Source organism: Equus quagga, chromosome 20 (assembly GCF_021613505.1).
Source record: "Equus quagga isolate Etosha38 chromosome 20, UCLA_HA_Equagga_1.0, whole genome shotgun sequence".
Classification (NCBI taxonomy): Eukaryota; Metazoa; Chordata; class Mammalia; order Perissodactyla; family Equidae; genus Equus; species Equus quagga.
Genome location: NC_060286.1, coordinates 37,719,991 through 37,746,553, shown reverse-complemented (window position 1 = coordinate 37,746,553; position 26,563 = coordinate 37,719,991). Strand labels below are relative to the sequence as shown.

Sequence of the window (26,563 nt, the reverse complement as noted above, 5' to 3'; positions counted from 1 at the left end):
AACTGGAGTCATCAAGAGCAGTAAATGCAGTCTAAAGGCAGCTTGCTTCTTTTGTTAGGGACTTTACATTCAAATAGGGATATCAACAATAACACCAAAAAGGAAAAAATCCACCATTTAAAAAAGTTTATTTCTCCCAATTTTGCTGCTAAAAGACCAACCAGGTATTATCCTGACTGTTCACTTAGCTCGAGCCTCCCCTCCAAACATTTTCTGTGTGCATCACACAGTTCATTGGGAACAGCAGGTGTTCAGGATTTTTGACCTCGAATCGTGTCTTTGCAGGCTGTGGTTTCTCTGACCTCTACAGAACAGATGGGGCCTTGGAAACCATTCTGATGTAATTTCAGCCACCTTTGCTTTCTGAACACTTTGCATGACATATCAACGACTTATTTGGGGGCTGTGGCACCTGGAATACAGACTTCTTTCAAAAGCCTAGTTAGGAACTTAAAAGCCCACTGTGACTGTATGTGTATCTTAAGAAAACTTCAAATGATCCTTCTTTAAATTATAAACGGTAGGGTAAATTACATATTTTTGTCATAAGCTTTTAATTATCTCCCAATCGTCTGTTTGAACTAGAAACTTGAGGGGGCTGGCGGGCGGAGCGTTGCACAGGGACTAGACCACATACCTTTGCAACCACAGCCTCAAACAGATCAGGATGCGTGCCAGACTTCTCCAGCTGAACTGACGCAAGCACCAAACCTTCTAGACAAGTTAATGAAGTAAATGAAGACAAAAGAATAAAGCTTTTTTTGGGGGGGGGGGCACTAAAATGCCCAGAACACAAAGGTCTTCTCAAGGATCTTGAAGGCACATTTCTGTATCTAGAAAAGTTCAAGAGTAAACTTCTACTCTCTTCCCTCTTCACCAGGCACCCCAACAGGTTCAGTACGTACTTCCCAGCTGTTAACTTTCCCAGTGAGATGTGCCCCAGAACTTTCCAGCGTTCAAGACCAGTGGACCCTTTAGTTGCTTTATTCTCATTTTTAATACTAACATACATTGGACCCTCATAAGGAAAGTTTGAGAAAGTGCGTAGGGGCATCTCTCTCACAAGAATTACACCAAGAAGGACCATAGTGAACTTCTGTACTAAGATTTGTGTGTCAAGGTAAGAAAACATTGAAGATGGCAACTTTTCAGTTTTTAAACAAACTGTAGCCCAGGCGTTACAAAGTGTTCATTTACCTAATTGTGATCATTTTTCACTTGCTTCTAAAAAGATATCAGAAGCAGAAAGACAACCTACAGAAAAATAGGAACAGGTTTCAGACTACTACGCCCCCTTCTCTTCCCTCCAAACTCTGGATTCACAACTTTAAAGCTCCTGGCACAAAGATTATCCTGCAGGTCATCTCCACTCATACTCTTGGTAATTCAGACTTCTAACAAATGTTGGACTTGAGGTCAAAAACAGGAGAGTTTCTCGATCATTCACAGTGGTTCATAAATAAAACTGTAATTTGCTAAATGCAGAAATTTTTCAGGTAACTTCATGATGAGCCAAAATCCGAAAAATTCAGAACTACTACTAAGTTTCAAAATGCTACTGCCATAATAAAAGAAAACTCATCATTATATGAATAACGCATCTTTAGCACAGTGGAAATGGTACGCAGTTTATTTGTGAAATAACACCTTATTGACAGAGTTGCCGAACCATCTGGTCAGCGGTCTACTGCACAGAATCAGTAACACAAGGTGTGAGCCTGTATTTACCTAAAGACCCTTTTCTAATATTATTTCTTCAGTGGGTCCTGCACACTTTATACTAGTAGAACTTAATGAATGAGGGGGTACAGAATAACCTGCAGAACTTTAAAAAAATGAAAACCACAAAACTTTACGCAACCGTTATAACCACGAAAAATTATGCAGGCATGAAACAGGACTAAAAGATAACACAGCCAAAGGACAGGAGTTTGAATTTTGTACTGGTGGTGAGATTGTAAGTGAATTTTTTCTTTCATTTTGATTTCTGTTCATGTGGTTTGGGCAATAAGTAAGTTAAATGGCGTTAATTAAATCAGTGTGGTGCAGGCAAAAGAACACACAGACACATCAATGAAATGGAAGGCACAGTCCAGAAACAGACCCTGGTGTAAGAAGTGATAAGTAATAAAGCAGGCACCACAAACAAACCCAGGTGGAAGGGTGTGGGGAAGAGAATTTATCTAACAAACGGTACTGGAGCCACCAGTTAGCTATTTGGAAGAAAATCCATTGTGATCCTTACAGGGCATACATACACCAAAATAAATCTCACGTGGATTAAAATCTAGAAGCATTAAAACAAAAAACCTAGAAAAAGCCAAGGTAAATATTTCTGATTCCAGGATGGGGAATATTTTAAAGCAGTGATGGAAATTACAATGAAAACGATCAACAGAGTAACACGATAAAAATTAAACTTTATAAAAATAAAAAATATATCAACAAAAATAAACTGAAAAAGTCAGCAACAAACATGACAAAGTGTTAACATTGTTAGAAACAGTACAAACAAATACATCAAGGAGAACACAGAACAATTAGTTTACAAATAAAAATTTCTCAGGTTCACTAGTGATTAAAAAAAATTACCTTATCAAATTATAAAAATTAGTAATACTCAAGGATGACAAAAATGTAAGTTGAGCACTTTGATTCACTAGGAAAAGTGTTAACCGACAGATTTTTCAAGGCAAGTTGATGATATGCACAATAATCTTCCATTTTTATAGTCTTTGACCCAGTGGTTCCTTTTCAAAAATCTATGGAAATATTTGTACACGTAGACCAAGATTTCTGCCCAGTTTTATTCAAGAATATTGTTTATAATATCCTGATACTTAAAACAAATGTCCAATATTAAGGAAATGGTCACAAAAGTACCATAAACCCATAAGAAAAAATATAATGGAAACAAAAATTATATTTATGAAGTATCTGTAATAACATGGAAAGTATTTAATGTTAGCTTTAAAAGTAAAATATAAAGCTTTATACAAAAAGTATGATAATTATTCAAAGATAAAAATGCACAGAAAAGACTGGAAGAAAATGAGTCAAAACATTAACACTGGTTGCCGGTGGGGGTAGTACGGCTAGTTTGTCTTTTGACACTTTATTCTAAATTTTCTACAATGACCACGTATTACTAATACACCTTGATAACTAGAATACAGAACACTAAAAATAGAATTTTAAAGAATAAATAAGCATATCATGCTCAATTATATATACGCAGACATATAAATACATATAATTTATTTATATTTCCATGACTAATTTATTGCTGAGCAACTAACGTCTTTATACGCACATTCAATTTAGTAATTCAAAGAAATAACTGGGGTTTTGTAGCTCTGGCCTATTAACGTTTTATTTGTCTTAAGAGATCACTATTGAAGAACACCTAGAAGCTATTTCACTTTCGGGCTTAGTTGGTTACCAAAGATTTATCAGTCCTTTCTGGAAATGCAGACCACACACAGCTCCTGTTGCGTGAAGGACAAGGACTTGGCACAGGAGTCGATCCTCAGTACACCAGAACACCTCGGCTCGCCGAGGACCTCAGACAGTGACAGAGGAGGCTGGACAAAATGGTGCTGGGAATATGTGGAGAGGGAAGTTGGACTGTGAAGGGAGAACACAGACCGCCAGAACCCACTGAATGCAGGGATTGGAAAGAAAATAAAAATGACACAAAATTAAAACAGTAAATATAGAACTGAAAAAGGAAAGGAAAAGAATCCTGACTCCGAATAACAAGGAGGTTATTTAACAGAGAAGAGCAGAACAAGGGGGCAGATGACGCATCCAACTGGCTACTATGGCTACTAGTTTCCCATCCTGCAGTCCTGCCAATAAAGTAACATTCGAGAAAACGCCAGCACTTGTTACAAACAATATGTGAGGAAATATTTGTTTTCTTAATATTTAACCAACAGGTTTGGCTATGTTTTTTTGCTTTGAAAAATAAAAAAGGCTAAGGCATATACACAAAAACACACCACACACATTTCATCCTATTTTAAGCGTCAAATGTGTTTGAAACAGAACTTGAGAGTTGATTTAGGTGTTGCAAATAAACTTGGGACCGTTACACTGATGAGCACTAAATCCAACGTTCTACGGAAAATAGGAGGAGTGTCTGCCCCAAACCTAGTTCTCGATTCTGTACACACACACAGCCCCAGAACGTCAGGAGCGTTTACAAGATGGACCTTCAAAGGTCCGCAGGTCTGCTCTGCATGCTTCAGCATCTGACCGCTGTGGGGAGAGTGCTTCCCGTGACGACTCCACACCCAGGTCAGGGCCCAAAGGCACAGCCTGGTGTTGCTTCTGAGCTGCTCACACTCGGGAGAAGCTTGACAATTTTTGATACGTCTGCATCCCACCTGTACTATTATTTATGTAATATTTTCTTCAAATCAACTTGCTTCTTTAAAAACTGAAATACCTACTTTGGGCTTGTCCTAAACAGTAGAGAAATCAGCAGTTTAAGGTCTACTTCTATTTTGAATACACATTAAAATAAATGCTTAAATACTTGAATAAAAGTGTGTCTCTACACCATCTAAAACATGGTACATGCTACAAGCGGTAAGGTGTACCACCCTTTAGAAAATACAATCCAATCTCAATTTCGCTAACAAAGTAAATCTTGAAATTGTCCATAAATGTTTAAATTCCAAGCTTTTGTTCCCAAGGCAAGTATAAAAAGTCCACATTTAAAAATTTTTAATCACTAAAACTCTAAAGTGCTTGGTTTATTGTACAAATATTATATATATATACTACAAAAAATTAAACTTGTAAGAAAAATAACCTGTAAATGACAATAAGATACATATTTGCCCCCCATAGGACTTCCTTAAAGGAAGTCAGTCCATAAAATCTTTGATCATGCCACCACTTGATAATTTATCATCTGTTTTCTTATCATATAGTTTGCATACTTACATAATTCTTATGTAATCTAACTTCCAAAGACATACATTTTATCTCTCACAGATATACTTATTACTCCGCTTTTTCTTTCATAATCCTTTCCCTTCCTTGTACTTGTTTCATAAAGCAACTGCTTAATAAATGCTTGTAGAACTGAACAAAATTAATAGAAACCAAATCTTAGGGCCACAATAATTTGTGTATTTGTATCAAGCATAAAGAGATCTTTATTTTAAGTTCTGTATTTTCTTAAAAGCACTTTGTCAAACATTTTATATATTTTGGGAAATATACAATTATTAGAAAATAAAGCTACATGTCATACTAATTTTTCTTATATATACTCCAGAACCTCAAACACACACAGCATGGGACACCTTAAAGAATATAACCTAAAGATTTTGAAATTTGATAAATTAGCCTCGAAAAAACTGTACAAAGTATTTATTTCAATAAAAAAGTATGTTTTTCAAAGACATAGGTACTTTATTGTTACTCCCACCCCACAAGACTCACATGAAAAAAAAAACACATAAAACAGAAAAAAAGAAAAAATCAAATGAAAGGAAGAAAAGGAAAACTGGTTCACAGCTTTTGATCTACTTCTGGACTCTCTTTCTGGTTTTTGAACCTTGAAGAGAAAACAAAGAAATTTAAATCACTAATTATTAATTTACAAAAGCAAAAGAAGAACAGAAATATAAGTATTTCCATGTATTATTATTAATATTAAAAATCTAATTGACTATGATGATTTGTGGAGATGAAATTCATACACAAAGATATAACTGTTAGTACCCTGAAAATCTTAGGAAATTGTGTCAATTTTTTACGATGTCAAAAAATATGCTAACAAAGACTCCCAGTCTTACGTTACATCAGCACTCTCGCACTGGTCAAACAGACCTGATTTACACTGGTACTGAAATCTCTCTCCCTCTAATTTTTAGTGTACAATTTAAAGCATTAACTCCTAATGTAAACTACAGCAGCAAGATAAGTATTCATCCCTTGGGGAAGTGACGAGGTTATGCATATTATGAAAAGCAAGAAATTTTAATCTAAATGTGTCACTTTTTAAAGCCTGTTACCTATAGTCTGTAGGCTGGAGAGCACTGGGCTATTCCAAAACGCAGTGTTTTCCACTAGGAGTTAAACAGATCCCAACTGAGCAGCCTTCCAGAAAAGCATCACATCTGATACTGGTCTATCTTATGACAGTTCCTATCCAACTACTCCTGAGTCGGAATAAATCAGTGATTCTTTCTTGGGGGCATGGGAGTTCTGCTTCACCAAGGAGATTCCGTTCCCAACCACCACCCCCAACTCCACCTCCACCTCCACCTCGAGCACAGCAGAGTCAGGTGGACACACTGAAGACTGATCACGACTGCCTAGCGCTGGCAAAGGAAGTGTGCCTTCCCAGTGCCTCACGCTTCCGTCTGCCAGGAATGAGCAACGGTACCAGTGTGAGGGGCAGCACGGAGCCCCTAACTAATCAATGAAGGCACGAAACAACAGAGATCAATACTTCTTGTCTGAAATGTACAAAACATTCTTAGAATCTAGGACAAAATATCTACCACATACCTAATAATAAACAGTTTCTAAAGGTTTTCTGATTACAGGTTTATTTAGTTCCTTAATTGGAAGATCAGTTTAAAAATTAGTTTTTTATTTTTCCAAGTTCAATTCAATTGCCATACACTTCAATTAAAGCAAACTTCAAACTTATATGAATATCTTTTTTCTTCTGCCATTCATGATCCATGGCCTATGTATACTATGGTTGGCATGCATTATGCATACTATGGTTGGTTTAAACTTCTGAGTTTTTTCTTCAATTTGTGTGATATAGCCTTCTTGTAAAAATATCCCATGATAGATTTTCAGGTTTTTATTTTAAGAATTTCAAAATTAATTTTGCAGAGAAAACTGAGAATATTGTGATCGTCTGAGACTGGCATAATGGAATATCACATAACCAAGGTCAATAATCAAAATTAGAGCACCTTTCCCTTTCGATAAATTTTGAATCTACAGTCACATTACGAAGGACACTAAAGTTAACAATTTAGCTATATTCAAGTAGCATTATTCTCATTAACATCCTAATTTGACATTTTACTCTTAAATACCATTGCTGCTTATCCCATCCAATCTAGAGTTAAAGCTTCTCACTGCAACTAAAAATGTTATCACCCCCGGAATTTATTATATAATCGGTATTAGGCAACTCTGAGACTTTGCTGGATGTATCAACTCAATATTTTCCCTAATAATCAATTCTGATTGTTGTAGAAAAAAATCTATTTCTCTTCTCATCTCTTCAAAAAGTATACTCATTTTCATAATATACTATTATTGGTAAAAGGTTCAATCATAAGACTAATATTTAAAATTTAATACTTGAAAAATAAAATATACACGTTTGGGATATTCTTCTGTGATTTTATACTGCAGAAGGAAAAAAGACAAGTGGGAAATTTCTCGGTAGGTTGCCCTTAAAAAAATCTCTTTCTTGGGGCTGGCCCAGTGGCACAGCGGTTAAGTGCACACATTCCACTTTGGTGGCACTGGCTTCATCAGTTCGGATCCCGGCTGCAAACCAACACACTGCTTACCAAGCCATGTTGTGGCAGGCATCCCACATATAAAATACAGGAAGGTGAGCATGGATGTTAGCTCAAGGCCAATCTTCCTCAGCAAAAAGCAGAGGATTGGGGGTGGATGTTAGCTCAGGACTAATCTTCCTCAAAAACAAAACAAAACAAAAACAAAAACCTCTTTCTTGACTAGACCATAGATATTCAAGAGCTAAAGATAAATCATGTTTTCTTCAAAGAATCCTTAAGAATGGTACAAAATCCAAGGTACTTCAAAAGTAACACCAACAGGAGTAGGCTGTTGAGTACCGCCCATTTTATGAACAGAAGGGACAAAGTACACTAGCCATAAATATCATGGCTACGTTAACTAATTTTTAGTACAATTCTGAAATATTGGCATGGTTTTGAAGTGCCAGAATATGCATGGTTTTTTTAAGGCTTATCATTTTGTGGGGGAAAAAATTACTTGCAGCAAACAACCAAATTTTCTCAATTGGTAAAAAGTACGCCTTGCATAAAAATAAAAGGATTAGAGGCCTCTGTTCTTCTTGAAAACCACCCCGTCATCCCCTCTCTTTCTTTGAGAAAACCTACACAATACACATTTTGAAAGCTTTCAGAATGTGTTCTTACACAATAGACCCCCAACTAGTCAAAATGAGTTTAGGTGTATCAAGAAAATTATACACGTTTTTAAAATGGTCTAAATAGATATTAAAGGAAAGTTGCTCCCATTTTGCTAGGCACAGCATTCTGAAAGATCACACAGTGAGAAAAATCTCTCACCATATTGTAAACCATAAATTGTGTTTGAAAATAAAATTGTTAATGAAGAAACTGACATTTCTAAAGCTGCTGTTAGAGGTAACCATTATTGAAACACGTTCATGACACAAAATCTTAAAGCTCTAAAACACAGAATTCACTGAATTATACTATATATTTCTTTAAAAAAAAATCAATATAATAATGTACCTTCTCCTTCAAGTTATTTTCAACTGATGAACACAAATACATACATTTTCATGAACCTTTGTTTTTGTTTTTTCTTTTTTTGCTAGAAGCAATAACATTTTACCATCTCAGGTAATCATGTACTATTTCTCCCATTTTTGAATATTTAGATAGTAAAATAGCTTAACTGGACTCCTGCTTTAGGGAAGAAGTGAATTACAGCAGAAAATCAACAGTGTGAAGTAAAACGATTCGGCGTTTGCATGACTAAGGCAGACTGTGATTGTTCTTTCACTTTTTTTATGTAAAAACAATCGGGATTGTTCTCCTTAAATTAGCAATGAAGCCTGTTCTCTTGCCATTACAAAAACATAGACTAATATATTTTTTCACAGTAAAAACCATCAGTATAAGGACCTCAAATTAAAATTTTAGGTAAAAAAACATTTCTCATAATTATAGTGGAATTTAAAATCATTTATGTATCAACACAAATACCTCTGCTGCTCATTAAGGAAAGTTCATGTAACAAATGGCCTCCGAGCAGGCAAGAGAGGCGTGAGTGGTCGCCACGCCCAGCTGTGAATTTGCTGTGGTCTGAATGGGGATTGAGCTTACTCAAACAGTGCGGGACCTTTCCTAAACTAACACCGCTGGTTTTAAAATTTAAGGGATTTTTCTTTTAAGTAAGCACATTACTCTATAAATGCTCCTTAATTTTGCTCCCACTCACTGTCATAGCTGCTGCTGCTAGCCTCTGGCTCAGACATGCCTCCATGTACTGCTCCTCGGGACTCCTCACTTCCTAATAACAAAATGAACAAGACAGGAGAGGAGGACAAAAAGAGAAAAGAGGAGGGAATGGAAGACGGCAGCCGCAAAGAGAGGAACTACTTCAAAACCGGCAGCCTCCAGAACGAAGGGACACACTCCCTCTGCAAATGACCCAAGTATTCTCTTGGGTAAATTCACATAAACCTAGGGATGTCCTATCCATAACATATAATGAAGAACATGGTAAAAAAATCAGGACAAAGATGATTCTCCTTGAAAGGGAAATTTTCGATTTCCACAAACACGCACCAGTGCCACTTGTCAAAAGGCAGGTAACATATGTCATTGGCCTGACTCAATAGGGCACTTACGCTTCAGTGAAATTTTTACCAAAAATAAGCCTTTCCTATCAGAAATCAAGAAATATTTCAGGACTGACAAAATAATAAATAACCAAAGGCAGACAGAGAGAGATTATCTAAAAAAAAAAAAGGAAAAAATGGTATTATAGCCAGCAGTGCATCTTTCTTCATAGAGTCAAGTAAAGCATCTCTCATGAAATCTGGAACACATTCTTCGTCCTTTCGAGCCACCCCCAGGTGAGCCTACATACCACGGACTGGCGTTTACTAACCACACCCCAGTTCAACCTCGTTCCGCCCTTTGCAGAGCTGCCTTTGCTAATGTCAGTTCGGGACCTACTCCGTACTGGAAGTGCCTGCAGCACCGTGTACGAGCCATCTAAGAAGTGACTGTATTCCTTGCTTTTTGCTTTAAGGGCTTTGAAAAGTGCTGATTCGAGGCTTTAATTCCTTGGTCCCACCTCGTTGAGAGATAAGAAGAGTTGGCAGACTTTGTGGGGAATGATCAGGCAGCTACAGTAAGCCGCGTACTCACCGCCTGACTGCTGACGTTCACTACCATGCCCAGAGTATAGACACGCATATGTGGATCAGCGTGCAGAAATGGAAAGACACTGGCCTGGGAGTTAAGAGCGCTGGTCTCTACATCTAACCCTTCACAACGGCTCTGTCATTTAAACACTGAGTGTCTTGGGCTCCATATCTGCAAAATGAGAGTAGCTCCCAACTTCCTGATTATTGTGAACAGTAAATAACACAATGTGTGTACAAAAGACTATGATACAAACTACACAAATATAAGATCGTCTTATATGATATTCTATTATAACATAAAAATGTTATGACCCAAGTTTTAACTCCTTATCTAGTGGAAGGAGATGAAATTTGCATTTATATATGGAAGAAGTTAATAAGCAAGACTGTTGAACTTACGAGTTTGTGTGGCCTCCTCTGTCTGTGTATTTGAGCATTCCATATCTTCAACAGTAGATTCTGTGCTGCCCTCAATTTCCTTCTTTCTCTTCTTACATTTAAAAGATTAAAAAAAAGAGAGAGAGAGAGAGATGTGCTCTGACGGTCAAATGAGTAAATATACAATCGTACCATCTATTAGTATATATATGAATCTATACATGTGTGAGTTTGTCAAAACATACAGAAAGACTATACAGAACTTCAGGGTAGTGGTAATTTAAGGGAAGGGGTGAGGGATGGAAGAAAATGGGATTAAGAGAACCTTCAACTATATAGTTGGTCTGGACGGTGGGTATGTTGGCTACATCCACCTCTAACTTTTTATGCTTCATATAGTTACTTCATCAACGAAAGCCATGTTGTAACCATCAGGACTGATTATATAGAAACTCTCTTTTAAAAACATATGTTTTACAAATTTGATATCACCACTCAGGCCAATGATACTTACTCTTCCATCTTACAATGTGTGTGTGGGAGGGTGTAAATCTATTTGATAAATGGGAAAATATATGCCTTGTCCCACACATTGTGTCAGTGGTTATACTCTATAAATTGGTAGTAACATTCTATTCATGAATCAATAATGGCAAACTTCTAACAAATGTTTTCTTTTGGTATATTTTTTATTAAAAGTTTAAGAGGGCCATAAATCTTACTGTAAACGAAGAGTCTGAGAAGGACGTAGCGCTACTAAAATCTCAGACACAGGCTGGGTTTTCCACCATCCTCTCAGGTCTTTCCTATTTTCTATTTACTTTCCTAGTGAGTGTCACTTAGGAGTTAATGTTGACATTCTGTCACCATCCATTCTTCCCAAGTGGTCATTTGATTTCTTTTTATTACTTTCTATCACTACAGCATTTTCTAACTGGTTAGGTCCTGTGTGAACTCTTTAAATTACTTAACATCTCTGTATGCAGGCATAACTACAGAAGGACATTAGTAATAAATTTAAAAATTTGTATTTTTCATATAACTTTATCCCACGTAGTCTCAAATTTAAATGTGTTAACAACCAAATTATAACTCAAAGCTTCTCTAGGTTACCTAAAATAAGTCAGTATCATTTAGAAAATCATCTGATACTTCTCAAATTTCTGATTCACAATGCAACAGAACGTCCTTGTTTATATTTTCTAACCATTAGCATTAAGTTAAACTTCATCTAGAATTTTCCCTGCTTCAGGCCATTCTGTGTACAGCTATAAAAGCACATAATACCTGCTGAGAGCACACTGTTCTTTGTGCTAATGACAACCATGGGTTCTGTTCCAGAGAGAACTACATGGAAAAGCTCAGCTCTATTCAAACTACAGTAACTTAAAGCCTCCAAATGGTCAGAACTGTTATTTTCTATGTATTACAATTAATCCCACTGTTTCAAAATATTCTTAAGGTGACTGTGGAAAGACTAGAACTCAGAGATACCCACCATGTTCCTAAAGAAAATGCTGCACATATACAAAAATAACAACTTGACTAAACCTTAAGAACTTTAAAAGGCAATCATTTAGCAGATTTGTATATGGAGGTATTGCTTCTCAAAAATAGCTGTAAGAGTATCTGTAACTTCATATAACTGATGAGAGAAGGGGAGAGTGCCTTACATCTTTCTTTTCCAAAGTGTTGCTTCATGATTACCATCTAAACCCTGCTGGGCTGAACAGATTGGTTCGATAATTACATACAATAACTGCAGTGGGCAGGTAACCCTCAGCTGGCACAGGGCAGCTCCCCTGTGAGAACTTCCATATGCAAACTGCACTGATGGAGTGCATTAGGTACATCTTTCCTGCCGGTGCACAGGCCTGATTAACGCCAGCCAAGACTCCAAGGTTAGCATGTCAGCAGATTTGTGATGCATTAGGCAGGAATAAACACAGACACTTTTGTTCATTCGGACCAAAATTAAGGAGGAATATTTCAGCACTATATTGCTTTCCATACAGGAGAGAGCATTTTCCAGTTTCAGGAGGGCAGGTTTTTAAATGCTCATCATAAAGGGAGCCTTCCAATACATTCTACCCAAGAACCTAGTGCATTCATCTTGTTTTCAAGCTTATTTAATAAAAAGGAGCTTTCTTAATCTCCATGCAGGTAAATTACATAGGAATGAAAATCAGACAGTATTCAACCAACAAAAGAAACACCTGTGTTTTAAGCCGTACGCATTAGGTAAAGCACTGAATTTCATTAATCCACACTTCAGCTGGGTATCTCCCGCCCAACTTTTCTGACAATGTATGTAGTCTGGGTAGAAAGGGCCAATGATCTACAAACTAAGACCAATTAAGCCTGCAAGTTTAACAGTATCTAAGTATGTTACTCATTTTATAAAACAATGAGTAACATTCCAAACAATTTGCTGCCAGCTTCTTTCTCCTGATTATCTCTAAATGCTTCATTTTTTTATCTGTCAATATCTTAGGCTTCAGATAGTGCATATTTTGGTTCTCTCTGAACTGAAAACGGCTTTGCAAAGTGACTATGCTAATCTCTGAGTCTGTCATATTCCGTACCAGGTCTCACAGGTGCCTTTATTTGCATTTATAAATGAAACCAAAACATTGTATGACACACAACAGTAACTTATAAAATAAATTTAGGATAGAGTTTTCTTTTAATTCAACACAGCTAAAATAGCTTCAAAAAATTAGGTTTATGTCAAAGGGCATTAGTGTATATATTACATTTCGTATTTTTGAAGTGTTCAGATATGCTAGGCTAAAATTTAGTTAGCAGCTTCTCACTTCCAATTTAGAAACAGAAAGACAAATCCGCCAGATGCGCTTGGACTGCTAACTTCCTAACAGTATAAACACTGATTGGAGACCAGTTACAGACTTACAACTGCTTTAAAGGAAGAGAGAATGAAAATCTGCAGAGGCAAAAACCAAAGACCAATTTTTTGCTTCCCAGGCCAAACATCAAAAGATCACCTCTAGAAGCTTTCAAGAGCCTCTCAGAAGAGCCACTCAGATTCACGGTTACATCAAAGGAGATGAGTACCCAGGGACTGTTGTTGGTTTTTCCTCTTTTTTACTAAAGTCATAAACGTTTATTATGAAAACTTAGAATACATAGCTTACAGTTTTTTAATGTTTGGTACTGCATATGAGTCAAAGAACCAAGAAGTCTAAACACAAACACGTGACTGTACTAATCAGTTAGTCGTATTTTATTTATCTGATTAGGGCCACCTGAAATCACCATGCAGCTCTATACAATTTACAAACTGTTATTAACTTCCTTAATGGTAATCAAAAATAGAACATTTGTTACTCAACAGTAACTAAAAAACAAAGATAGACCATATCTTCTACGAAGGTAAAGCAAACACGTTACAGCACAATATTTACAAAAGCAGGGATTTAGTTATTCACTATATAGACAGGAAACACTGAGGCTGAGGACAGAAGAAAGCTAGGGGCATGTGCTCAGCGTTTCTCAGCAGGTGACAGTGAAAGACTAGAACTGAGAGCTCTGTGTCCTCCTGTGTGACCTGTTGGGAGGGGCGCCAGGTCCCAGCTGTTGTGCTTTCGTTTGAGCCTCCCCTTCCTACGGAGTGGCAGTGCACATACACGTGCACTCAGTGCAGCTTATTCCACGCTCTTCTCAACTTCTCTCCTACTTCTCTCCTTCTTTCTGCTCCCCGAGGGCGAGGAGTACAGTTTCCCTCATTTGTCAAACCCTCACTGAGCTTAGCATGGTATTTTACACATAAATATCTATGGATCTGCACCTGTTGAGCAACTATGTGACTATTATTGTAATAATAAAGAGATAACTTCATATTTTACCCAAGCCTCTCAAAAACTGTGCAATATTTAAATGGACACAAAGTAACTACAGATATGTTTTGAGGAAAAGGTCAGACATAATTGGAAGGAGAAGAAATGAAAAGATGGGAAGTGGGTTAGGAAATGAATAAGTAACTTAAAAAGAGGGGCAGATGAATTTGAAGAATAATCTAAAAGCACTCTGCTAGAATGCAGTACACTGTACCAAAAAAGTTAATAAAAAAATTATCATAATTACTATTCTCAAAGAGACTTAAGAGGTTATCACATCAATAAAATAAGAATAAGCTGACATGTAAAGAAAATAACCATTTCCCTTAAAATATGACTGAAAAACAGAACAGATGAAACTAGTAAGCTAGAAGAAGCCCATAGATCCACCCAGTATAGTGTTAACACAGGAAAAAAATTTGGTAGAAGAGCTAAAAGATGTGAAGAAAAGAAGCTGGATTCTGAAGGTCCCAGATTCACATAGTAGGAGTTTCCAAGGGAGAGAACAGAGATGGATGGAAAGGAAATACTCAAATACATTAAGAGGATAAATTTTTTGAGAGTCAAAGATGGGCATTAAGTCTTTAGATGAAAAGGTTCCATATAAAGTACAGAGAAGGATCAACAAGGTTTAAAAAAAAACAAAAAAGGGGTGGAGCCCATGGCCTAGTGGTTAAGTACAGTGCACTCCACTTCAGCAGCCCAGGTTCAGTTCCCAAGCACAGATCTCCACCACCCATCAGTGGCCATGCTGTGGCAGCATCCCATATACAAAATAGAAGAAGACTGGCTCTGCGGCGCGGGGGAAGGCTCCGGGGTCCCGCATCTCCCCAGCAGGGAAAGCCTCTGCTCGCCATTAGCAGGGAGGCCATGCCCAGAATCCAGGACAAAGGGAAGCTCCCGGTGGGAGGATCCCCTGGGGCAGCTCCAGGCCACAAGCTGCGGCTGGCCTCACAGGCTCCTGCACACGGGTCGGTGCAGGGGGTGCCCGGACTTCCCGTGGACACGCTTGGGGACTGGGTGGAGCTCCAACACCCGGCTCTGTGGCCCGGGGGGTTGCTCCAGGGTCCCGCACCCCCCCCAGCAGGGAGGGCCTCTGCTCGCCATTGGCAGGGAGGCCCCGCCCAGCATTCAGAACACCAGGAAGCTCCCTAGAGCAGAATTCCCCACAGGGCAGCAGCTTACAAGCCACCACCAGGCCCACAGACTCTGGCCGTGTCCCAGAGGAGGCAAGGGGCTCCCAGAGATCCCATGAGAGTGAAGTGGGGCAGAGTAGAGCTCCGGTGAAACGGCTATGTAGCCCAGGGAGGATCTCCAGGTTCTTACAGCAGCCTCAGCAAAAGCCCCTGCACAGCACTAGTGGAGAGGTCCCGACTGGCAATTGCAAGGCGGGAAGGCCCTGGGGCAAAAGCAGCACAGGTGAGCTAACGAGAGACTGCAGAAGATACCCATAGCTCTGCTGGGACCTATAGTGGACAAGCGTGATCTGGTGGGCTCTGTTAGGGACAAATCGGAGATTATAGGTGATCCTGCTCCTGGCTGATGGGAAAGCCCACAACACTGCTGCAGACCACAAGGAGGGAGCGCGCCTAGGTGGGCTACAGCAGTAGGCACCAGCAGCCTGAGGCCCCCTTCCGACAGCCCCCACAACCAACGAGGGACCCCACAGGACCACTGTGACTACGAGGAGGGGTCCAGGCCCAGTCAGTAACAGCTGACAGGGTTCCTGGTTGGGGCAGTCTAAACAGCTGCCACCCCACATACACCAGACGCAACAAATGGAAGCAGCGACTAAACTCTATCTCTATGAGGAGGCACAAATCCACACTATCAAGCAGTATGAAAAATATATTAAATCTCCAGAACAGAAGGAAAATGATAAGCACCCAGAAAACAATCCCAAAGACAATGAAATCTATAACCTAAATGATGATGATTTCAAAACTGCCATTATGAAAAAACTCAACGATCTAAAAGAGAATTAAGATAGACAACTCAATGAGTTCAGGAGCTATGTCACAAAAGAGCTTGACACTATAAAGAAGAACCAATTAGAAATAGTGGAGATAAAGAACACAATGGAGGAGATTAAGAAAAATCTGGACTCTCTGAACAGTAGGGTCGATAATATGGAGGACAGAATTAGCAATTTGGAGGATAGGAATATAGAAATGCTGCAGGCAGAGGAGGAGAGAGAATTAAGACTAAAAAGAAATGAAGAAACTCTCCAAGAATTATCCAACTCAATTAGGAGATGCAACATGAGGATTATAGGTATACCAGAGGGAGAAGAGAAGGAGAAGGGGGCAGAAGGCCCGTTCAAAGAAATAATAGCTGAGAACTTTCCAAACTTGGGAAGAGAGATAGAACTTCACGTCACAGAAGCCAATAGATCTCCAAACTTTATTAACGCAAGAAGACCAACCCCAAGACATATAGTAGTGAAACTAGCAAAAGTCAACGACAAAGAGAAAATACTAAGGGCAGCCAGGCAGAAGAAAATAACTTACAAAGGAAACCCCATAAGGCTATCAGCAGATTTCTCAGGAGAGACGTTACAGGCTAGAAGAGATTGGAATGAAATATTCAAAACTCTGAAGGACAAAAATCTGCAGCCAAGAATACTCCACCCAGTGAAAATATCCTTCAAATACAATGGAGAAATAAAAACTTTCTCAGATAAACAAAAGTTAAGGGAGTTCATCACCACAAAACCTCCTCTTCAAGAATTGCTCAGGAAGAAACTCATTCCTGAAAAATCAAAAAAAGGAAAGGGGTTACAAAATCCAGAACAAAGGAGATAAGCAGAAGGACAATAACACAAAGTAACAGCTCTCCATCAGGACAAAATGCAAAAGAACCAGAAAACAAGTGATAAAATTGCAACAGTAGGCCCCCACATTTCAATAATCACACTAAATGTGAATGGATTGAACTCTCCAATCAAAAGGCACAGAGTGGCAGGATGGATCAAAGAAGAAGATCCAACAATATGCTGCCTCCAGGAAACACACCTCAGCCCCAAAGACAAACACAGACTCAGGGTGAAGGGATGGAAGACAGTACTCCAAGCCAATAATGAACAAAAGAAAGCAGGTGTTGCCATACTTATATCAGACAAAGTAGACTTCAAAGCAAAACAGATAAAGAAAGACAAAGAGGGGCAGTATATAATGATAAAAGGGATGCTCCACCAAGATGACATAACAGTTATAAATATATACGCACCCAACACAGGAGCACCAAAATTCGTAAAGAAACTATTAACAAAACTAAAAGGAGACATCAACAGCAATACAATAATAGTAGGGGACCTCAACACCCCATCAACACCAATGGACAGATCATCCAGACAGAAAATCAATAAGGAAATTACAGAATTAAATGAAAAATTAGATCAGATGGACCTAACAGATATATATAGGAGACTTCATCCAAAAACAGCAGGTTACACATTCTTCTCAAGCGTGCACAGAACATTCTCAAGGACAGACCATATCTTGGGAAACAAAGCAAGCATCAGTAAGTTCAAGAGGGTTGAAATAATATCAAGCATCTTTTCTGATCACAATGCTATGAAACTAGAAGTCAACTACAAGAATAAAGCTGGGAAAGGGCCAAAAGTGTGGAGACTAAACAACATGCTACTGAACAAACAATGGATTATTGAAGAAATTAAAGAAGAAATCAAATATTATCAGGAGACAAATGAAAATGAAAACACACCGTACCAAATTATTTGGGATGCAGCAAAGGCAGTCCTAAGAGGGAAATTCATTGCAATACAGGCTCATCTCAATAAGCAAGAAAAATCTTACATAAACAACCTCAAACGACACCTAACGGAATTAGAAAAAGAACAAACAAAGCCCAAAGTCAGCAGAAGGAGGGAAATAATAAGAATTAGAGCAGAAATAAATGATATTGAAACAAAAAAGACAGTAGAAAGGATCAATGAAACAAAGAGTTGGTTCTTGGAAAAAATTAACAAAATCGACAAACCCTTAGCCAGACTCACTAAAAAAAAAGAAAGAGAGAAGTCTCAAATAAATAAAATTAGAAAGGAGAGAGGAGAAATCATAACAGATACCGAAGAAATACAAAGGATCGTAAGAGAATACTATGAAAAACTATATGCCAACAAATTGAACAACCTAGAAGAAATGGATAAATTCCTAGCCTCATACAACCTACCCAAACTGAATCAGAAAGAAATAGAGAATCTGAATAGACCAATCAGAAGTAAAGAAATAGAAACAATAATCAAAAACCTCCCCAAAAATAAGAGTCCAGGACCAGACAGCTTCTCTGGAGAATTCTACGAAACATTCAAAGAAGATTTAATACGTATCCTTCTCAAACTGTTCCAGAAAATAGAGGAAGATGGAGCACTCCCTAATACATTCTATGAAGCCAACATCACCCTGATCCCCAAACCTGAGAAGGGCAACACAAAGAAGGAAAACTACAGGCCAATATCACTGATGAACATAGATGCAAAAATCCTCAACAAAATTTTGGCAAACCGAATACAGCAATATATCAAAAAGATTATACACCATGATCAAGTGGGATTTATACCAGGGACACAGGGATGGTTCAACATCCGCAAGTCAATCAACGTGATTCACTACATTAACAATATGAGAACAAAAACCACATGATCTTCTCAATAGATGCAGAGAAAGCATTCGACAAGATCCAACATCCATTTATGATAAAAACCCTCAATAAAACAGGTATAGAAGGAAAGTACCTCAACATAATAAAGGCCATATATGACAAACCCACAGTCAACATCATACTCAACGGACAAAAACTGAAACCCATCCCTCTCAGAACAGGAACAAGACAAGGGTGTCCACTTTCACCACTCTTATTCAACACAGTACTGGAGGTGTTGGCCAGAGCTATTCGGCAGGAAAAAGAAATAAAAGGAATCCAAATAGGCAACGAAGAAGTAAAACTCTCGCTCTTTGCAGACGACATGATCTTATATATAGAAAACCCCAAAGAATCCATAGAAAAACTATTAGAAACAATCAACAACTACAGCAAAGTTGCAGGGTATAAAATCAACATACACAAAGCAGTAGCATTTCTATATGCTAACAATGAACTAACAGAAAAAGATCTCAAGAACTCAATCCCATTCACGATAGCAACAAAAAGAATAAAATACCTTGGGATAAATTTAACCAAGGAAGTGAAAGATCTATACAACGAAAACTACAAGACCTTCTTGAAATAAAACAACAACGACATAAAGAGATGGAAAGACATTCCATGCACATGGATTGGAAGAATAAACATAGTTAAAATGTCCATACTACCTAAAGCAATCTAAAGATTAAATGCTATCCCAATCAGAATTCCAATGTCATTCTTTACAGAAATTGAACAAAGAATCCAAAAATTCATATCGGGCAACAAAAGACCCCGAATTGCTAAAGCAATCCTGAGAAAGAAGAACAAAGCTGGAGGCATCACAATCCCTGACTTCAAAACATACTACAAAGCCACAGTAATCAAAACAGCATGGTACTGGTACAAAAACAGATGCACAGATCAATGGAACAGAATTGAAAGCCCAGAAATAAAAGCACACATCTATGGACAGCTAATCTTTGACAAAGGAGCTGAGGGCCTACAATGGAGGAAAGAAAGTCTCTTCAACAAATGGTGCTGGGAAAAATGGACAGCCACATGTAAAAGAATGAAAATCAACCATTCTTTTTCACCATTTACTAAAATAAACTCAAAATGGATCAAAGACCTAAAGATCAGGCCTGAAACAATAAGTCTTCTAGAAGAGAATATCGGCAGCACACTCTTTGACATCAGCTTCAAAAGAATCTTTTCGGACACCATAACCCCTCACATGAGGGAAACAATAGAAAGAATAAACAAATGGGACTTCATCAGGCTAAAGAGTTTCTTCAAGGCAAGGGAAAACAGGATTGAAACAAAAAAACACCCCACTAATTGGGAAAAAACATTCACAAGTTATTTATCCGACAAAGGGTTAATCTCCATAATATACAAAGAACTCACACGACTCAACAATAAAAAATCAAATAACCCAATTACAAAATGGGCAGAGGACATGAACAGACATTTCTCCAAAGAAGATATACAGATGGCCAACAGACACATGAAAAGATGCTCATCATCACTAATCATCAGGGAAATGCAAATCAAAACTACACTAAGATATCACCTTACACCTGTTACAATGGCAAAAATATCCAAAACCAAGAGTGACAAACATTGGAGAGGCTGTGGAGAAAAGGGAACCCTCATACACTGTTGGTGGGAATGCAAACTGGTGCAGCCACTATGGAAAACAGTATGGAGATTCCTCAAAAAGTTAAGAATAGAAATACCTTATGACCCAGCCATCCCACTACTGGGTATATATCCTAAGAACATGAAATCAGCAATTCCAGAAGTTCCACGCACCCCTATCTTCATTGCAGCATTATTCACAATAGCTAAGTCATGGAACCAACCTAAGTGCCCAGCAACTGACGACTGGATAAAGAAGTTGTGGTATATATATACAATGGAATACTACTCAGCCATAAAAAAGGACAAAGTCGTCCCATTCACAACAACATGGATAGACCTTGAGAGTATTATGTTGAGTGAAATAAGCCAGACAGAGAAAGATGAACTCTGTATGACTCCACTCATAGGTGGCAGTTAACATATGGACAAAGAGAACTGATCGGTGGTTGCCAGGGGAAAGGGGGGTGGGGGGAGGGCACGAGGGGTGAAGTGGTGTACCTACAACATGACTAATAATAATGTACAACTGTAATTTCACAAGGATGTTAACTTTTATAACCTTAATAAAACAAACAAACAAACAAACAAAAATTTAGAGAGAAAAAGCTACTTGAAAAAATCCAGCCAAATAAGATGAGATTCAAAACAATGAACTCAACAATGGGGGACTAAAGGAAAAGATTCGTTAGTAAACACTGAATCCTCTTCAATATACAACTATGGCTACACTATCATTACAAAACAGAACAAAAGGTACCAACCTCAACAATCTAAATGTACATACTTAAAATATGGTTTCTCTCGACTACTCTATCACGCTAAAAAAGCTAGATAGATTTCCCCCAAATTCAGAGGGTATATTTGGGGTAATGTGACTTAACCTACAGACTGCATGTTATGAATTAAATACTGCATGAAGTGCAATCGCCTCAAAGAGACAGGAATCCAGCCACCAGGGCAGCCGTAGGCCACTGACTTGCAGTGGGAAGTCTTTGCTCTTGTTCAACTCTTGGAACCACATTCCAGGCTAAGTGCTAGCAGGGATTTATTTAACAATGGTTAATAATTTTTCAGAGAAACTCTAGAAAAGCCAACTAGCACAATATAACTTGGAAAACCAAAAAACTTGGGAGGTGGAAAGAACGGTAACGCGCACATCATTCATGGGGAACAACATACATTGTTATACATATGATCTGAAAAAGAAAATAAATGCAAACCGCAGGGCCACAGTCTACACCTACTCAAAGACTCTCCAGGGATGAGCCCCAAGAGAGTCTAATAAACAGCCCTTTTTGCTGGCTTGGGCAAGCAACTTAATGAAAACCCTACAAGAAAACAGCTAATGGAGGCATTAATGTCCTTTTAACTTCCTTCCTTCCAGTAAATTAAGCTGTTCTTAACCCAGATGGGACAGGGAGGAATTCTTTAAGGATGGAACTACATGTTATTGATCTTTGTGGCCCCAGGGACCAAGCCTAGACCAGGTACATAAATTAGACCTTATACATAATTGTTGAATGTTGATTTAAGAGTACACCCTGAATCCAATAACTGTTGGAACCACAGTGCCAGATTCCAAAGACACTCATCAACAGTGAACATCTTTGGCTGTGTACTTCTCGAGGGGAGATTGATAATTCGACTCTTTGTGTGTTTTTTTCTTTTCCTGCTTTATCTCCCCAAATCCCCCCGGTACATAGTTGTACATCTTAGCTGCAGGTCCTTCTAGTTGTGGCATATGGGATGCCACCTCAACACGGCCTGACGAGTGATGCCATGTCCGCGCCCAGGATCCGAACCCTGGGCCACCGCAGCGGAGCGTGCGAACTTAACCACTCAGCCACAGGGCCGGCCCCTCGACTCTTTCTTCTTCAGCTTTATGTCAGCCCAAGATTCTGTACTTTAAATAAAACTCTTAGGGTCCTGAGGATGAAAACACTTCCAAGTGGATAAATTCATATTTCACTCTAGTTTCCAAATACACTGTAACATAATCAAGCATGGCTGTAAAAAAAGTGGACAGAAAAACCTTGCTTCATTCCATTGTTGATCAATTCTTATAGGTTTTACCATAATGGATATCTCTTAGGAACAGAAAGAGAAATATATATTGAATTGTTTAAACTACCCCTTTCCAAAAGAGATTTGAGACTGACAAATACAAACAACATCTATTTTTTTAACTTATTTTTTTCCTAAACTCATTGTGGCAATCATTTCACGATATAAGTAAGTCAAATCATTATGCTGTACAACTTAAATATATACAGTGCTGTATGTCAATTATGTTTCAATAAAACTGGAAAAAATAAAAAAAAAATAAGGCATTAGCAAAGATTTTTATAAATAAATCATCTATTGAGTTGGAGGAAGTGGTGTATAATGAAAAGAGAGTTAAAAAACTTCAGTTCAAATGCTCGAATTTGTATAATTCATGTAATGATCTCTAAGGTCCTTTGCAATTCTAAAAATGGATTTGTAAGACAGGAATGGGTTCCAAAACAAAAACTACAGTTAAATATGGATTATCTGAATAATAAATCTGAAAAAAACAAATTATGACAAAGGGAAAAAGGAGGGAGCAAATATGCTAATTATAAGGATTAATATAGTTTCTATGATTAAGCATCATATTTAGCTCTGAGCTTCCTGGTAACCAGAGCAAAAAAAGACATCTTGATTATATACCCCTTGCTAAAAAAGAAATGGAATACTAACTTCTCAGAAGAGAATGCTTTTCCTTATAGGGAGCCCCCAACTTTCCAGTCAGTGGAGCTCTGCTTTTATCTGTTTTAGATATGGGGTATCTACAATTTATTTGAAGAAAATGTTCTGGGGCTTAAAAAAGAAAAAAAGAGAATCTTAAAAAAAAAAAGAAAGAAACTGGTCTGGTTCAACTCTTTCACTTTATAAACAAAAAGACAAAAGGCCAACAAAATTAATAACTCATCTACAGTTACATGGCTACCAAGCAGCTTCATGATCTTACCTAATCTTAACTTTTAATTTCCTTTTAATACAAAACATAGTGCTGTGTCAGCCACAAGGACCAAAAAAAGCAGTAAACTAATGAAGGAGTTCAACTTGGTATTCATTTCCCCCTCTAAACGAAGCTTTACACATAGGGAATGATCCAACAGGAAATTTCCACTTCTGAACTACCCAAGGACACAGGAGAATTACAAAGTCACAGATGCCAGCTCTGCAGCAGACTGACCTATTCAGCTGTAAAGTCAGCCAACCTGCAGAAACCAAGTTTCCTCCAGCACAAAGGTCCAAACAGTGAATTGCAAAGGAAGGGGAGTGGCAGTGGACAGGTTCTCACTGTAACAGAGATCTTGACTTCTCAGTCACAAAATTCTAGAGAAAAACACTACAGAAGCTCGCTATAAATATTGATGTAAAGAAATCTGTCCTGAGCAAGAAGATGCAGGCTGAACGTTTATATATGCATGCAGACTGAAGTTTACTACCCCCCTGAAAAATTCCACTCAGGCTTCCATTCATCCTCTCCATTTCAAAGCTGGATGTGGCTTTCAGCACGCTTGTTGACCACAAAAATGGAGCAGATGCAATTAAGACAAAACTTGCGAAAGAAAAAAATGTATATGTAGATGCATGTGTCTAATTTCAGATTCTGTGATGAAATTACAAAGTGACCTACTATTTGCCAAAAAGTCAAATTCATGATCCAATTTCAAAACTCCTAGCTTCTTTGTTAGAAAGAATTACGAAAATCTTTTAATACACTGTTTATGTTAAAGAGAGAAAATTTGTTTTTAACTCTTTTTCTCATAGTTTGGAATATGAGATTTCCAAAGAAATCTACTGGAACTTAGAGTTAATGACAGTAAAGCAGGTCAATAATGTAAAAAGATCTTTCTTCTAAAAGTAGTTTTCCTTTTTTGTATAAAAGCAGCTAACACATTTTATTAAATAATTTCAGATTGTAAAGGAAATCAATAGGTTGATCAATAATTATTAAAAATAACCAATAATAAACCAGTAAGTTAATGTATACCTATAAAATCTAAATATAAAGTGATACTAGGAGTTATTTACATGCCTGCATAATACTTCTACCATGAAGTTCACTATTTCTTAACATTTCTCTCCAAAAAGCTAATCCCCTTATATACAGATACATAGCTTTACATAATGACATTTCTGTAAAAAGCAAAATAATGTTCAAATGGTAAACACACCACACCAACAAACAAAGAAACTTTCAAATGGTAATTTTTCAAATATCAATGGTTCAAATGACCACACCCACAAAGAAGGAAAACCTGAGATTCAGATCAATCTAGGGGGCGACTTGGAAGAAAAGGACACAAAGTATGCACTTAGCACCCTGTCAAGTCCCTCTGCCAGATCTTAGCATCCCAAGTTAGAATCTTTTTAGGAATTTAATAACTGCTACTGTACAAAAGAAATATATAAATATTCATTTTTCTACAACCCTCTATATGATTTTCTGTATCATAAAGAGTTTGCCTTTATAGAATGAAAATAAATATTTAATTGCCAAGAAATCTGTTATTATTTTCTTTACTGAGCTACTGACTTACTTCTCTAAAATTAGTATTTGTTGCAATTATAATCACAGGAAGTCCAAAGGATAATTCGATAACAAAATTCACCTTTGTTATAGTTTTGGTTTTCAAACCTCCATTCTCCACAACACTGAAGTCCAGTTTGCCATCATCCTTACTTCCTATCGCTTTGAGTCCTTGCAAAAGAATATCTCGTAAATTCTGATAAAGAGGTTTTTCGGCATAGTCCAGTAATTTCACTGTTTCCATGTATTTAGCAATTTCATCTAAAAGAATAACACAATTATTTTGTAAGTTTTTAATCATAAATACAACATATTTATCTCTTCTAAGAAAATAATCTGTGGTTATAGTAAAATTAGAATGCAAGTGTATATCTTGTTAAAATATGGTTTTTCCCCAATCACTTCTTCAATGTAAAGTATGCTTTTTCACTCAGGAATTGTCGGGCAAGTCAAATAAAAAATGTATTTTGAGATACGATGTAAAAACATTTTTGTAATTGTGAGAGACAATAAAAGAAATACTTAAAATTTAAACATTTGCAAAAATAACTGCTGTAGTTTTAAAGCTATAAAAAAGTATGAAAGGACCTAGAATAAAGATTATGAAGTAAAATGTGCTTAAGAATAATGTATATTATGGTCAATATTTTTTTTCCATGGAAGCCACTAGTTCCATAGAAGATAGATGCATTCTTTGTATAAATGAAAAATAAAACATACCAAAAACACGCTGAAGAAAAAAGGCCTTATTTTCCCATAAAAGAGAAAAACCAGCTTCTGCATGATAAAAGGTTTACTGTACACTGCGGCAGAACCACATCCATAAAAAGAAATCTTCCATCAAGATCAACACTTCCCGACATCAAAAACCCATCTTTAGGCTAATGACTCACACAGGTACATCCCCAGCCTAGCCCCTTCTCCTGACCTCAAGACTTGTATATCCACTGCCTCATATACTGGTCCTTGGATATAAAGCGTCATCTCAAATCCCAACAAATCCAAATCTAAACTCCTGACCGACGACTCAAACCTGCTCCCCCTGTGCTTTTCCCTGTCTCGGTTACTGGGAATTCCACCCTTCCAGCTCCACAAACCTGCAATCTTCTCTTCCCACAGCCCACATCCAGTAAGTCAAGAAATCCCATCAGTGCTACATACACACATATAGATACACACGCATTCATTCCAATATTTCATAAGCTCCTACTATGTGCCAGGCACAATTCCAGATACTTGGGATACAGGAGGACAAAAGAGACCGAAGATCTGTCCCTTCCACTTTCTTAATCTGAT

General features: G+C 37.7%; 1 protein-coding gene across 4 annotated transcripts in view; it reads right to left on the bottom strand.

Annotated features, from left to right (window-relative positions):
* Positions 1-5,405: 5,405 nt before the first annotated feature.
* VRK1 (VRK serine/threonine kinase 1) overlaps positions 5,406-26,563 on the bottom strand; it is an 80,865-nt gene continuing 59,707 nt past the window's right edge. The window contains exons 11-14 of one of the 4 annotated variants that reach the window (XM_046647782.1): positions 25,350-25,528; positions 10,577-10,667; positions 9,241-9,312; positions 5,406-5,575 (exon numbers count right to left, since the gene is read on the bottom strand). In XM_046647782.1, coding sequence (XP_046503738.1) covers positions 5,544-5,575; positions 9,241-9,312; positions 10,577-10,667; positions 25,350-25,528 — 374 coding nt within the window. In that variant the 3' untranslated portion in view covers positions 5,406-5,543. The remainder of the gene's footprint in view (positions 5,576-9,240; positions 9,313-10,576; positions 10,668-25,349; positions 25,529-26,563) is intronic. The other 3 variants (XM_046647783.1, XM_046647784.1, XM_046647785.1) reach the window with 3 other exon arrangements.